This window comes from Bombina bombina, chromosome 2 (genome assembly GCF_027579735.1).
Source record: "Bombina bombina isolate aBomBom1 chromosome 2, aBomBom1.pri, whole genome shotgun sequence".
NCBI lineage: Eukaryota > Metazoa > Chordata > Amphibia > Anura > Bombinatoridae > Bombina > Bombina bombina.
In genome coordinates this window covers 712456634-712473192 of record NC_069500.1, presented here as the reverse complement: position 1 = coordinate 712473192, position 16559 = coordinate 712456634, and the positions used below count along the sequence as shown (strand labels likewise).

General features: G+C 38.0%; 1 protein-coding gene across 1 annotated transcript in view; it reads left to right on the top strand.

Annotated features, from left to right (window-relative positions):
- The window catches only part of IGFBPL1 (insulin like growth factor binding protein like 1), a 101211-nt gene extending 84990 nt beyond the window's left edge, over positions 1–16221 (top strand). The window contains exons 3-5 of the mRNA XM_053700636.1: positions 5901–6017; positions 6588–6741; positions 14762–16221. Of these exons, the coding sequence (XP_053556611.1) occupies positions 5901–6017; positions 6588–6737 (267 nt within the window). The 3' untranslated portion in view covers positions 6738–6741; positions 14762–16221. The remainder of the gene's footprint in view (positions 1–5900; positions 6018–6587; positions 6742–14761) is intronic.
- Positions 16222–16559: the final 338 nt, after the last annotated feature.

The following is a 16559-nucleotide window of genomic DNA, read 5'->3' as shown; positions in this document are numbered from 1 at the left end:
ATGTAACCTTTCAACAGGTCAGTAGGCACAAAAACAATAGTAGTTTGATTATGGCTGGATTATCAATAATGGTATTTGGGGGTCACGATTTAGAATGCACAAGTGAAGTAGGAATGATAATTTTTGGAAACATAACAGCATAATACAATATGAAACAATAATGTCAAATAAGATTTACATTATGTATGGCCAATATTTTGAGAGACAAGTGCCTGTGATAGACAGTATGAATAATAACAGCTCAGTTTACTAGGATGGAACCTCTTTTTTCCCCTTTAACTATTCCCCTTATGCTATAACGGGTCTCTCTTGTACCCATGAAAAACAAACACTCATAGAGGAATAGCAATGATATATACGGCCACTGTTGGACCATGATAGAATAGTAAGCTAACATATTAAAAATACTCTTGTGACATCTGGGTATGATAAAGAAAATGAGTATATGCTACTATAAATATGTGTAAAAGGTGAGGACGAGTACCCATAACATATTACCATGAATATTGCCACCTACCTGCTCACTGAAAACTCAAGCATATTCGGGATATCTCTTATAGGACATCATATGGACAACAGTTAAAAGGGATATATGACCAATTTTGTGTGTATAAGGGTTTTTATATTGCAAAACTGGCTAGACCCTCCATATAGATCTAACATCAGCTCAGTAATAAATGTTATATAATATCAGGTAGGCCGTCAAAACTATTAACTATTGCTACTGGCTGCTACAGGTCCACACTCTCCCCCGCCGGCTGAGGGAGAGAGAGGAAATATGCTTGTATACGTAAATAGAGGGAGATAATAAGGTTTAATTTGTCACATTACAATAAAAACCTCCCTCTGTCTGTAAGAGAAAAGATGTGTAACAGCCTGTTAATGGATTGACTGCACATACTATAAGATCAGGTACAAAATACAATAAGAACAGACACAACAGGTTAACACAATATAGTGCTGCACATTATGGCGAGCATGAGTGAAATGTGTGCTTGAAACAGTCCTGCAACTTAGGTATAGAAAGTAGTAGTGCTAAGCATGACCATAAGTGCTCGAAGGAAAACAAAATAAATTGTCTTTCGGCAAATAAAGTAGCACAATAATTTATACAGAAAACTTAACTTCAGACGCATAAGGACTAGTTCTGATTGTCACACCTTGTAGGCTAGGGGGCTAAGGTAGGGACAGATCAGTTATAAAACCCCTTCCTTAACATTATAGGATTTAGCTAATGGCTGATAGTCCTGTATGAGGGAAGATATTTAAAATGCCAGCCAGGCTTGTCCCACGTACAAACACCCATTGCAGCATAAACAGAGTTCCCAGTCAAGGTTATAGGCAGGGTTAGGTTTCTGGCTGTATAAACAAGATTAGACCAGAGAGGTAAATCCTCCATGTGTGGCATTTCTGGGGCTTGCCACAAGCCTGAAGAAGTAGGGCAGCTGGAGTGATTTCCCCTCTCACAGTGAGCGTTGGCAGTAATCTCATCTGTACTTTGAGTCACATCTCCTGACTGCTGTAGTGTGTCTGGGCTACCGGAGCTGTCGTAATCCTTGGTCTCGCATGTCGATCGTATATTCTGGAGCGGGTCCATAGCAGCTTTCAACTCCTCAGTGAAAGTGACGTGAGTTGATGACTGTCCACTGAGATTAGCAGGTTACATAGCATATTTGAGATTTGCCTCTCCAAAGCAGAAGGTAATGTGGCTGAATACATATTACACATTTGTGAGCGTGATTATAGCGGTAATTATTATTTCATTATTATTATCGTTTATTTGTAGAGTGCCGCCAAATTCCGTAGTGCTGGGTACAGTGATGGGGTATACAATGAAAAGGATTTGTGATCAAATACAAAACATAATAAAAATAAACAAATATATTACAGGAGGAAGAGGGCCCTGCTCAGGAGAGATCACAGTCTACAGGTTTAGGGTGCAGAGACATAAGGTTGGGGGTAGCTTGTCACATTGGTTGTAGTTGCAGCAGTGCATAAGGCAGTTCATATATTAGTTTGGTTAGGATGAGAGATGGAGGAGAGATGGTAAGCATCTCTGAATAGGTGGGTTTTTCAAGGTGCGTCTGAAGCTATACGAGGTTGGAGACAGTCTTATGGAGTGGGGTATAGAGTTCCAGAGGACAGGAGCAGCACGTACAAAGTTTTGGAGACAGGAGTGGGACGTAGAAATAACAGGAGTGGAGAGACGTAAGTCAGAGGTTGATCAAAGAGGACGGGATGGGGAATATTTAACGAGAGAAGAAATATAGTTGGGAGTTAGACTGTTGAGTGCTTTGTAAGTTAAGGTTAATACTTTAAATTGTATTCTGGAGTGTATGGGGAGCCAGTGTAGAGACTGCCAGAGCAGCTGTTGTAGATCGGCAACTTAGGTGGATGAGTCTAGCAGAAGCATTCATAATAGATTGGAGGGAGGAGAGGCTGTGTTTTGGAAGGCCATTAAGAAGTAGATTGCAATAATCAATGTGTGACAAAATGAGGGAATGAATAAGTATTTTGTGTTTTTTGAGTAAGAAAGGGACGAATTCTGGAAATGTTGCGTAGGTGTGAACGGCATGATTTGGTAAGCACTTGTATATGTGGGTTGAATGTGAGTTCTGAGTCAAGTGTAACCCCAAGACAGCAGACCTGGGGTGAGGTGTTGAGAATACAGTCTCCAACCATCAGAGAAATGTCAGGTTTTGGATGTATTGAAGAGGGGGGAATAAGAAGCAGATCAGTTTTGGACAGATTGAGTTGGAGGTAGTGTGAAGACATCCAAGAGGAAATTGCACAGAGGCAGTTGGAAATCAGGTTGAGTAAAGAGGGAGAGATATCAGGAGAGGAAAGAAAGATGTGGGTATCATCAGCATATAAGTGGTACTGGAATCCAAAGTAGGCTATAAGTTTTCCAAGGGAGGATGTATAGTGGCCAGGCTGAGCGCAGAGTTGTAGGACTTAAAGGGACACTGTACCCAAATTTCTTCTTTTGTAATTCAGAAAGAGCATGCAATTTAAGCAACTTTCAATTTTTCTTCGTTCTCTTTCTATCATTATTTTAAAAAGAAGGCATCTAAGCTTTTTTTTGGTTTCAGTACTCTGGACAGCACTTTTTTATTGGTGGATGAATTTATCCACCAATCAGCAAGGACAACCCAGGTTGTTCACCAAAAATGGGCCGGCATCTAAACTTACATTCTTGCATTTCAAATAAAGATACCAAGACAATGAAGAAAATTTCATAATAGGAGTAAATTATAAAGTTGCTTAAAATGTCATGCTCAATCTGAATCACGAAAGAAAATTTTTGGTTACAGTGTCCCTTTAAGTATGAATTTATAATGGCGGAAATCAGCATAGGTGCGTGATTTCCTCCACTGCCGTTCAGCAGCCCGTGAACAATGCTGAAGATATTTGGTCTGTTTGGTGTGCCACGGTTGCTGTCAAGTGATTGATATACGTCGAAGAGTGGAGGGTGCAGCTTTGTCAAGTGTTGATTTTAGTGCCGAATTATACTGTAAAGCCACGAGGTTTGGGCAAGAGAGGGATGAAATGTTGGAGAGCAGAGGATTCAGTTGAGTGGAAAAGTCTGTGAGATCCAAGTCATTTAAATTCCTGGAAGGTAGCAGTGTTTTGGGGGCTTGCAAAGATATAGTAGCTAGAGTAAGAGAGAAAGTTAGTAGATGTTGGTCAGAGAGAGGAAAGGGGAGGTTAAGGAAGTTGGAAACGGCACAGAGATTAGTGAAGATTAGGTCTATGGAGTTGCCTTCACAGTGGGTTGGAGATGATGTCCACTGGGACAGGCCTAAAGAGGTGGTAAGGGATAGAAGTTTAGAGGCAGCAGGCATTTTAGGATTATCAACGGGTATGTTGAAGTCCCCTAAGATGAGAGAAGGGAAATTACAAGAGAGAAAATTTGGAAGCCAGGCTTCAAAGTGGTCCAGAAATTGTGATGCTGGGCCAGGGAGCCGATAGATAACTGCAACACGAAGAGCTAGAGGGGAGAAGAGGCGGATAGCATGAATTTCAAAAGATGAGAAGGAAAGAGAGGAGGGTGAAGGAATGCAGTAAAAGGTACTGTGTGGAGACAGGAGAATTCCTACTACTCCTCCTTGTTTGTCTCCTGGTCTGGGAGTGTGACTGAAGTGCAGGCCGCCATAGGACAGAGATGCTACAGCAATTGTGTTAGAGAAGAAAAGCCAAGTTTCAGTGAGGGTTAACAGGTTAAGTGAATGTGAAATAAATAGGTTGTGAATAGCTTATTGCATACAGAGCGTGAATTCCATTGGGCACAAGAGAATTGTACTTACAGGCGTGCAGTTATTGAGGTTTAGAGGGTTACGTGCGCAAGGTGTATGAGGTGTCATTTGGGGTAGTGAATTGTGGAAAGCAGAGGGTAGACTTGGGTTAGGTGAGACATCCCCAGCTGCAAGAAGAAGAAATATGGTGCGCGAAACGAGATGAGAATTTGTCTTATGCAAGTGTTTAAGTTTAGAATCAGTGAAGCATGGCTGGCTGAGGGATGTGAGATAGGAATAGAGTTCATGTGTGTTGTAGAGGGGGGAAGGTAGAAGAGAAGGAGAAATATGAATTGTCTGAGTGCTGTTCATGAAAGGAAGAGCTGTGACTTTAAGGAGAAGGGAGGAAAAGGTTAATGCAGACATTAGAAAGTGTAGCATGTTTGCAGTTAATTTAGGGAGATTTAAATGCACTTGTTTCTGTGTTGTACACTCCTTTGTCTAACTCCCTTGTTATAACTCCCTACACTTATGAAGTAACACACTTGAGAACTACACATGCTGCATTGATCTCACAAGCAAGCTTGGTAATGATTACTCGCTTATTACCCCGGTGAATGGGGGGGGGGGGGAATTAGTTACATACAAAGCCTCAGTGATCTATGTGGTAAAGAGTCGAGCGTGCAGAGGGTAATTCACTGTGAATAACAATGGAGCACAAATAGAACCTAAGATGTCAGCTTGCACCACTCTGGGATCACAACAGACTTTCTGATCATTGTGTTGTCTATTTCCTTGTTTAAATGTCCCAAGTAGTTGGACCTGCAGCCCAGGTCTTAAAGGGACAGTCAACACCAGAATTTTTTGTTGTTTAAAAAGAAAGATAATCCCTTTATTACCCATTCTCCAGTTTTGCATAACCAACACTGTTATAGAAATACATTTTTTACCTCTGTGATTACCTTGTATCTAAGCCTATGCAAACTGCCCCCTTATTTCAGTTCTTTTGACAGACTTGCATTTTAGCCAATCGGTGCTCACTCCAGGGTAACTTCACGTGTATGAGCTCAATGTTATCTATAAGAAACACATTAACTAATGCCCTCTAGTGGTAAAAATACATTCAGATTACAGGCAGCCTTCAAGGTCTAAGAAATTAACATATGAACCTCCTAGGTTTAGCTTTCAACTAAGAATACCAAGAGAACAAAGCAAAATTGGTGGTAAAAGTAAATTGGAAAGTTGTTTAAAATTGCATTCCCTATTTAAATCATGAAAGTTTTTTTTTGGACTGTCCCTTTAATTAAGAGGACACTCACAAAAAAATAATATTTTGCTTGCTTATAATAGTGGTTCATTTGATCAAAGATCAGGAGCTTAAGATTAAAATCTGCTTCCTATAGGGAGTAGTGACATGATGGGTGTAGAAAAGCAGAAGAAAGGGAATGAGTAGATCTCCTAAACAAGCTAAAATAATTTAAATCTTTTTGAATTTGTTGAATTTAATATTTTATTTCAGTTTTGAAAAACTTTAGATTTTATCATCTCTATAAGCGAGTTGTTTAGCCAATAAATATATTTAATATGGTTTTTACTTTGGTTTAAAATGTGCAGCATATGAAAACCTTTAAAGATGCCCTGAATTAACACTTATTCATTCTGAAGGTTACAGAGTCTCCCAAAGGAACAAAGCTCTTTGAGGAGTTGCCTGGAGACAGAGTAAATGTGGCAGTCCAAGTCCGTGGTGGTCCATCCCGCCATGAAATTACTGGCTGGGTTCTGGTGAGTCAAACTTCATTAACTATAGATTCTTAGTTATGATTCATTCATAGATGTGAGTTTTTTTTTCTTTAAAACCTTTTGTGTATGTAGCCTTTTTTTTCTTCAAAAGGAGTAGCATTAGCTTATGAATACAGGTAAGTAAAACATATACTTCACTGCACCAATGTTTTGTAATTGTGCCTGAATGGACTGAATAAAGCTACATTGTTTTATAACATTGGTGCTAATTGTTATATCTTTTGCTTATGTGTTTGGGTTAAAGGTGACCCTGTTTCACATGCATCTGGTAGAGTGTAAGCCTGGCTGCAGTACCTGAGTGAAGTGATGAATACAGATGGACATTATTAACAATTTTAAATGACAATCCATCACAAAAATGTTGTTCTATAGTCACAGAATGTGTTGCTCTAAGTCTATAAAATCCATTAGAAAAAAACAGGTCTTTTTCATTTAAACTTTCATCTAAGAATACTAAGAGAATGAAGTAAATTTGATAATGGAAAAAACCCCGTTTCTTAACCCTTTCTGAACCATGGAAGTTTCAATTGTCACTTTTATATTCCTTTTAAGATCAACCCACTAATGAAGGAAGATGAGGGCACTTATCAATGTCATGCAACAAATATGGTTGGTGAGACTTATGCTGATGGAACAATAAGAGTCACAGAGCACAGCAAGATAAAGAAGAATAACCACATGAGTTCTGAAAGCAAAGCTTAATAAGGTAACTGTATAAAGACTGAAGAACAGTTAAAGGGACACTGAACCCAATTCTTTTTTCTTTTGTGATTCAGATAGAGCATGCAATTTTAAGCAACTTTCTAATGTACTCCTAATATCAAATGTTCTACATTATCTTGCTATCTTTATTTGAAAAGCAAGAATGTAAGTTTAGATGCCGGCCCATTTTTTGTGAGCAACCTTGGTTGTTCTTGTTGATTGGTGGATGAATTCACCCACCAATAAACAATTGCTGTCCAGAGTCTGAACTAAAAATTGGTTGGCTCCTTAGCTTAGATGCCTTCTTTCTCAAATAAAGATAGCAAAAGAACAAAGATAAATTGATAATAGGAGTAAATTAGAAAGTTGCTTAAAATTGCATGCTATTTCTAAATCATGAAAGAAAAAAATTTGGGTTCAGTGTCCCTTTAATAACTTGCCAGGTGTTATCTGTAAACAAAACAAATAGTGAACTATAAAATAACACTTGTATCAATATTCATTGTGCTGGCTGTGAACACAGAGTAGACAAAAAATAGGAGCCAGAAATAGTGTCAAATCTTTTTATTTCAATATTAATGTCTGTGAAAATCATTTTCAGAAGCACAAGAGAGGTTTGAATAAAATTCAAAACAGGTCTTTATTCCAAACGACTGCCGAATACTTCAGTAAGCTCTAATATTCCTTCACAACCTCAGACCCTTACCATATAATATGAGTATGATGGAGAAACAGAGGCGAGACTAAAGGGTCAGCAAATACAGATAACAAAATGCTAAAATAATTATAATAATAATAGTAATGGGTAAAGTCAGATATTGTGTAATCCTAGGATTACCCGGATAAAACGGACATTACCCAAGCGGCTGTGGGTAAAGCCCAATGTAAGATCATAAATTCACTCAGAGTGCGGAGTCGCTGCATCAAAAATATATCTACGATGAACTGTAATTCCCCCATCTTCACTATCTTTTTTGCCTCAAGGGGAGCGGAGGCAAAAAAACGTATTCCCCAAGTTGGATGCCAGAGGATCGTCGGGTTGCCTTCCTTGAACCCCCGAGGTGGAGGCAAAAAAAATAGTGTACATGGGGGAATTACAATACATCGGGCTTTACCCACAGCCACTTAGGATTATCCAGGTAAAATGGACATTACCTAAGTTTACCCGGATATCTGACTTTACCCGTAACATATACAGTATATGTATACATTTCAGCACAGATAATGCCTTCCCCTGACAAAATCACACAAACAATAATGGTTTTTAACTGGTTTGGTGCTAAACATTTTTTTTTTGTATTTCTGTGTAATTAATTCTGCTTTTTGTGATACACATCACATTTGTGTCTTGATCTTTAAATCCAAACTGTCAGCGCAACTTTTCAACTGCAGTTGAGAAATACTGGTCTAAGATACAGACATTCAAAAATGTAATAATGTATTTGATGTACTTTTCCTGAAATGTATAGACTGTAGTGGATCCAGAAATATTATGAACGCTGAACTAAAACATTCTGCACAGTGCTTGCTTAAACAACATAGGAGCTCCTTTGTCACAGCAAAGGAGAAAAGTAATATCAAAAAGGATAGTTTTAAAACACATTTTATTTGCTGATCTTTTGTTAAGCTGATAAACACTTTGCATAAATATAAAAATACTTTTATAGCCCTTTAAAATGAAAACAAGTGGATAAAATCTGATTGATCTACAATCCTGTGTAGATATGAGTCAACACAATTTCATTCATATATAACACTTTATATTAACACATTCCAAAATGCTGTTTCTGCTAAATCATATACTGCTAGATTACGAGTTTTTGTCGGTAAGGCTTGCGGCTCTAACGCTCCTTTTTTTTCCACCGCTCCTTTAAGCCAACGCTGGTATTACAGGTTTTTTTAAACCTGGCGTTAGCCGCAAAAAGGTGAGCGTAGAGCAGAATTTAGCTCCACATCTCACCTCAATACCAGCGTTGCTTACGGTAGCAGTAAACTGGCTAAACGTGCTTGTGCACGATTTCCCCATAGGAAACAATGGGGCTGAGATGGCTGAAAAAAAACCTAACACCTGCAAAAAAGCAGCGTTCAGCTCCTAACGCAGCCCCATTGTTTCCTATGGGAAAATAAAAAAATATGTCTGCACCTAACACCCTAACATGAACCCCTAATCTTACACTTATTAACCCCTAATCTGCCGCCCCCAACATCGTCGTCACATGCATTATACTATTAACCCCTAATCTGCCGCTCCGGACACCGCCGCCACCTAATTTATACTTATAAACCCCTAATCTGCTGCCCCCAACATCGCCGCAACTATTTTAAATTAATTAACCCCTAATCTGTCGCCGCCACTATAATAAAGTTATTAACCCCTAAACCTAAGTCTAAACCTAACCCTAACCCCCCCAACTTAAATATAATTTAAATTAAACAAAATAAATTTAACATAATTAAATAAATTAATCCTATTTAAAACTAAATACTTACCTATAAAATAAACCCTAAGATAGCTACAATATAACTAATAGTTACATTGTAGCTAGCTTAGGATTTATATTTATTTCACAGGCAACTTTGTATTTATTTTAACTAGGTACAATAGTTATTAAATAGTTATTAACTAATTAATAACTGCCTAGCTAAAATAAGTACAAAATTACCTGTAAAATAAATCCTAACCTAAATTACAATTACACCTAACACTACACTATCATTAAACTAATTACCTAAACTACCTACAATTAATTACAATTAAATTCAATAAACTAAATTACGGAAAAAAAACAAAACACTAAATTACTGAATTTTTTTTTACAAGAAGTTTAAACTAATTACACCTAATCTAAGCCCACTAATAAAATAAAAAAGCCCCCCAAAATAATAAAATGCCCTACCCTATACTAAATAACAAATAGCCCTTAAAAGGGCCTTTTGCAGGGCATTGCCCCAAAGTAATCAGCTCTTTGACCTGTAAAAAAAAATTACAATACCCCCCCAACATTACAAACCACCACCCACACACCCTTACTCTAAAACCCACCCAATCCCACCTTAAAAAAAGCTAACACTACCCCATTGAAGATCACCCTACCTTGAGCCGTCTTCACCCAGCCGGGCATAAGTGGATATCTGATGGGGCAGAAGAGGACATCCAGACCGGCAGAAGTCTTCATCCTATCCGAGCAGAAGAGGACATCCGGACCGGCAGAAGGTTTCATCCAAGCGGCATCTTCTATCTTCTTCCATCCGACGAGGAGCAACTCCATCTTGAAGACATCCAGCGCGGAGCATCCTTCCAGCACGACAGACTAACGACGAATGACGGTTCCTTTAAATGACGTCATCCAAGATGGCATCCCTAGAATTCCGATTGGCTGATAGAATTCTATCAGCCAATCGGAATTAAGGTAGGAAAAATCTGGTCTATTTAATCAGCCAATCGGATTGAAGTTCAATCTGATTGGCTGATTGGATCAGCCAATAGAATTGACCTCACATTCTATTGGCTGATCCAATCAGCCAATCGGATTGAACTTAAATCCGATTGGTCGATTAAATCAACCAATCAGATTTTTCCTACCTTAATTTCGATTGGCTGATAGAATCCTATCAGCCAATCGGAATTCGAGGGACGCCATCTTGGATGATGTCATTTAAAGGAACCGTCATTCGTCTTTAGTCCGTCGTGCTGGAAGGATGCTCTGTGCTGGATGTCTTCAAGATGGAGTCGCTACTCGTCGGATGGAAGAACATAGAAGATGCCGCTTGGATGAAGCCTTCTGCCAGTCCGGATGTCCTCTTCTGCCCCATCGGATGACCACTTGTGCCCGGCTGGGTGAAGACGGCTCAAGGTAGGGTGATCTTCAATGGGGTAGTGTTAGGTTTTTTTAAGGGGGAATTGGGTGGTGGGTTGTATTGTAATTTTTTTTTTACAGGTAAAAGAGCCGATTACTTTGGGGCAATGCACCGCAAAAGGCCCTTTTAAGGGCTATTTGTAATTTAGTATAAGGTAGGGCATTTTATTATTTTGGGGGGCTTTTTTATTTTATTAGTGCGCTTAGATTAGGTGTAATTAGTTTAAATTTCTTGTGATTTTTTTTTCCCAGTAATTTAGTGTTTGTTTTTTTCCGCAATTTAGTTTATTGAATTTAATTGTAATTAATTGTAGGTAGTTTAGGTAATTAGTTTAATGATAGTGTAGTGTTAGGTGCAATTGTAACTTAGGTTAGGATTTATTTTACAGGTAATTGTGTACTTATTTTAGCTAGGTAGTTATTAAATAGTTAATAACTATTTAATAACTATTGTACCTAGTTAAAATAAATACAAAGTTGCCTTTGAAATAAATATAAATCCTAAGCTAGCTACAATGTAACTATTAGTTATATTGTAGCTAGCTTAGGGTTTATTTTATCGGTAAGTATTTAGTTTTAAATAGGATTAATTTATTTAATTATGTTAAATTTATTTTGTTTAATTTAAATTATATTTAAGTTAGGGGGGAGTTAGGTTTAGACTTAGGTTTAGAGGTTAATACCTTTAATATAGTAACGGCGACGTTGGGGGTGGCAGATTAGGGGTTAATAAATGTAGGTAGGTGTCGGCGATGTTAGGGCAGGCAGATTAGGGGGTAATAAAATTTAACTAGTGTTTGCGTGGCGGGAGTGCGGTGGTTTAGGGGTTAATACATTTATTAAAGTGGCGGGGATGTCCGGTCGGCAGATTAGGGGTTAAATAATTTTATTATAATGTTTGCGATGTGGGGGGGTGCTCGATTTAGGGGTTAAAAGGTAGTTTATGGGTGTTAGTGTACTTTGTAGCACTTTAGTTAAGAGTTTTATGTTCTGGCGTTAGCCTATAAAACTCTTAACTACTGACTTTTAAATGCGGTAGAAGTCTTGACAGGAGAGGGTCTACCGCTCACTTCTTCCAAGACTCGCAATACCAGCGTTAGGCAAATCCCATTAAAAAGATAGGATACGCAATTGACGTAAGGGGATTTGCGGTAGCCTCGAGTCGCGGAAGAAAAGTGAGCGCTAGACCCTTTCCTGCCTGACTCGTAATACCAGCGGGCGTTAAAAAGCAGCGTTGGGACCTCTCAACGCTGCTTTTTAAGGCTAACGCCAAACTCGTAATCTAGGCGATAGTTTTATTTTCATTTTCAAGGATAACTTAAAATACCATTAAGAATCAGTTATCTAATCAAATTACTAATTTGTTCAGTAAGTCCTCATGAAGAACTGTCCTTACATCAACTAAACTACACACGGATATCTACAGTACAAATTTTTTTTATTGTCTTATTATGGTCAATAATCAGCATTTCAGGGTTGGACAAATGAATAGGAGTCCAGAAATCTTGCTGTATGGGATTGGTCAATATTGTTTTTTTAACTATTGCTGATACTCAGTAGCAGACCTACTCAACAGAGGGTCCTGGTGCAAACCCCCCCACTACCACCACCACGACTGATAATGAACATACTGCACTTTATAATGATACAGATTATTTATAGACTGGCAGTGGGCACACTGTGCAATATAATAATGTGGGATTCTATACACTATACCCTGATGAGTACACTGCTCTGTATGAGTATGTATTCTATGCCTATGTATAGACTGGCTGCTATGCCCCCCGCAGTACTTGGGTCCCAATACCACTGCACCAATGGTAATTTCTCCTGTGCTGATACCGGTCTGCTGTACTATAGATTTAATAATTTCATCATAATCAAGCTACACTGTGTGCAGAATTATTAGGCAAATGAGTATTTTGACCACATCATCCTCTTTATGCATGTTGTCTTACTGCAAGCTGTATAGGCTCGAAAGCCTACTACCAATTAAGCATATTAGGTGATGTGCATCTCTGTAATGAGAAGGGGTGTGGTCTAATGACATCAACACCTTATATCAGGTGTGCATAATATTAAGCAACTTCCTTTCCTTTGGCAAAATGGGTCAAAAGAAGGACTTGACAGGCTCAGAAAAGTCAAAAATAGTGAAATATCTTGCAGAGGGATGCAGCACTCTTAAAATTGCAAAGCTTCTGAAGCGTGATCATCGAACAATCAAGTGTTTCATTCAAAATAGTCAACAGGGTCGCAAGAAGCGTGTGGAAAAACCAAGGCGCAAAATAACTGCCCATGAACTGAGAAAAGTCAAGCGTGCAGCTGCCAAGATACCACTTGCCACCAGTTTGGCCATATTTCAGAGCTGCAACATCACTGGAGTGCCCAAAAGCACAAGGTGTGCAATACTCAGAGACATGGCCAAGGTAAGAAAGGCTGAAAGACGACCACCACTGAACAAGACACACAAGCTGAAACGTCAAGACTGGGCCAAGAAATATCTCAAGACTGATTTTTCTAAGGTTTTATGGACTGATGAAATGAGAGTGAGTCTTGATGGGCCAGATGGATGGGCCCGTGGCTGGATTGGTAAAGGGCAGAGAGCTCCAGTCCGACTCAGACGCCAGCAAGGTGGAGGTGGAGTAGTGGTTTGGGCTGGTATCATCAAAGATGAGCTTGTGGGGCCTTTTTGGGTTGAGGATGGAGTCAAGCTCAACTCCCAGTCCTACTGACAGTTTCTGGAAGACACCTTCTTCAAGCAGTGGTACAGGAAGAAGTCTGCATCCTTCAAAAAAACATGATTTTCATGCAGGACAATGCTCCATCACACGCGTCCAAGTACTCCACAGCGTGGCTGGCAAGAAAGGGTATAAAAGAAGAAAATCTAATGACATGGCCTCCTTGTTCACCTGATCTGAACCCCATTGAGAACCTGTGGTCCATCATCAAATGTGAGATTTACAAGGAGGGAAAACAGTACACCTCTCTGAACAGTGTCTGGGAGGCTGTGGTTGCTGCTGCACACAATGTTGATGGTGAACAGATCAAAACACTGACAGAATCAATGGATGGCAGGCTTTTGAGTGTCCTTGCAAAGAAAGGTGGCTATATTGGTCACTGATTTGTTTTTGTTTTGTTTTTGAATGTCAGAAATGTATATTTGTGAATGTTGAGATGTTATATTGGTTTCACTGGTAAAAATAAATAATTGAAATGGGTATATATTTGTTTTTTGTTAAGTTGCCTAATAATTATGCACAGTAATAGTCACCTGCACACACAGATATCCCCCTAAAATAGCTATAACTAAAAACAAACTAAAAACTACTTCCAAAACTATTCAGCTTTGCTATTAATGAGTTTTTTGGGTTCATTGAGAACATGGTTGTTGTTCAATAATAAAATTAATCTTCAAAAATACAACTTGCCTAATAATTCTGCACTCCCTGTATAGTGCATAACAGCAGCTATTTGATATTTACATTAAAGTTACACATATTCTAATTTCAGTTATATGTTTTTTCTACAAGAGTTTGTACTGAAAGTTTGTATCAAGCAGGCTACACAGTTCATCTGGTATCTGCTTTGAAGAATTGTAAATTTAAATTATATGTAAAAAAAATATAGAAAAATAAAAATACAACAGAGGGCTTATTAGATCAATTTAGGTAGTAATGTAATTTGTCAAGACTTCTATCAGATAATTGTCAGAGAAAGCCATGAGAGCATTATACAAAGTGGCAGTGAAGACACAAGAGAAGATAAATGAAAAGCGTTCAAAAGAGCAGGATTAAAAGACAAAGCAGGGATGGGGGAGGGCAGAGGAGGACAAATCACAAAGAACAAGGCAGTGTATGAAGCCAAACAAAGAGATTTCAGAAAAGAAACAGAAACAGACACTGCACATTACTCCAGGAACCAGAGGCAACAAAATGACACATTATTTTACTGTATAATCCTGTTTAGGACTAATCTCTCCCCCACTCTCTTTCCTCTATTTCTCTCCATGCGTCTGCACTGTATCCATAGGTTAGGTTGCTTTACAGGTATATTAAAATATTTCCAATTTGAGCTAATTTGGGGAATTTCACTCATTTATCTGTGTTGTATTACTGCATTTTTGTTATACAAAGGTTCAATATAACACAATTCCTTTTCTTTTGTCAGGACTGAAGGCGACGACTGGACACTGGAGTCACACTTTTTTTTTGTAGCCCTACGTAAGACAATATATAGAGAAAATAGTTTTATATTGGTATAATGATGTTTTGTACAGGTACAGCCCAGATAAAGCATAAAGGTGATTGCAATCATTTCAGAGTAAAGTTACCCCTGCTGCAAAACAGCTGTGTAGAACCATTGGGCTAGATTCTATGCATTGCTGCTATAATGGCGCTGCTAATAAAAGAAAAACAAATCAGCATATTACTGCAATTATAGAAATAGCACTATATTCAGGTCGCCACTAAATAATAGTAGCCACTTACATCTGGTTGCTAGCCCCGCCTGCCTCCTTACAGTTTTAACTCCTCTACATGATCCCTCATTCACATTTACCGCTCTAAACCTAATTACCCTCTTCCAAAATTCCATCATCACAATTACCCTCAGCATTTAAAAAGGGACAGCAAACACCCTAATATTTTTATTTAAAAGCTTTACTTATGCATCATGAAACAACTGTGTAATATATTTTCATTGTTTATTTTGCTCCTTTTTCATATAAATTTAGCTCTGAAAATTGAAAAATTTCTAATTATCAGAACTTTAAATGCACCCTGCTAACTTTTCATGGTTAACCCTGCTACATACCTGACCCTAATTGAATTTACCAGATAAAAACAACTGAAAAACAATGCAATTTATATTAACTTTATATCAGTGGCTATCCTTATTGACAGATTGGCTTCTACAAATAAGGCAAATGGTGGGTGGAGTTTTGCTATTGAAACATTTTTGCAGTAAAAAGGATGTTAATTTGTTTTAAAAATGTTAAGACTTGGCTGATATGTTATTCTATATCAGAATAACAGAAATATCTTGTAATTGCAAGAGCACACAACTGCAGATCCTTTTTTGGCATCCCTGCCGTGGGTTTGTAATTAGAAGAGACTCTCTCCTGTATATAGGAAAATTAGTCAATCATGAATTTTTAATTACATTAACCAATCTGAATTTCAGGTGGACAAGATCATGGTCAGAATTTTTTTTAGTGTGGTACTATATAATAACAACAGTCATAGGATAGTGTAGCTAAATGAATAGCTATTACTTGTGAGCTGCCTCTGCACTTTAACTGCTTTACTTTTTGCAGTTTGAGCGTGATCGCTGCTCACCGCTACTGATGTCAACATTGATGTTGCTATGCAGCGACTCTGTTGCTATCAGCAACTGTTCACATAGGATCTAGCTCATTGTATAAACATCTGCCAATCATGTTTAAAATAATAATAAAAAAATTAAAACAATTTTGTAAAGTGGAGAGTTTTCTAAATCGGTCTCCAAAACTTTTTACCTGTTTTTATTAACCAAAACATATGCTAGGGATATATTACAATATATCTACTGAAAAAAAAAACTTTATAAAAAAGAAATAAAAAAGTGTTACATCTGATTATGTACAAATATTTTTTATGTGTCTGTTTTGTTTGCCTCCATTTTCCTTCAGCTTTCACAACAGGGTCTATTGTCCCTTCAATGAGCCTTTTTGTGGACCTAATTTGTTACTTATGATAGCTTCATACAAATTCTTTTCTAAACAATCTGTCAAGAAGAGATAATTAAGGCAATAGGAAGACGTGAAAGAAGGATTTAAATAACAAAGAACGAATAAGTCTGTCCTTCACAATGAACTCTAATGAAACCTTCACAACCATTAAACTGCGTAAAATTATCACTGTATAAACAATTTGAAAGGGACATTGAAAAGCAATGTTTATGCCAAATTCTCTACACTACAATCTCT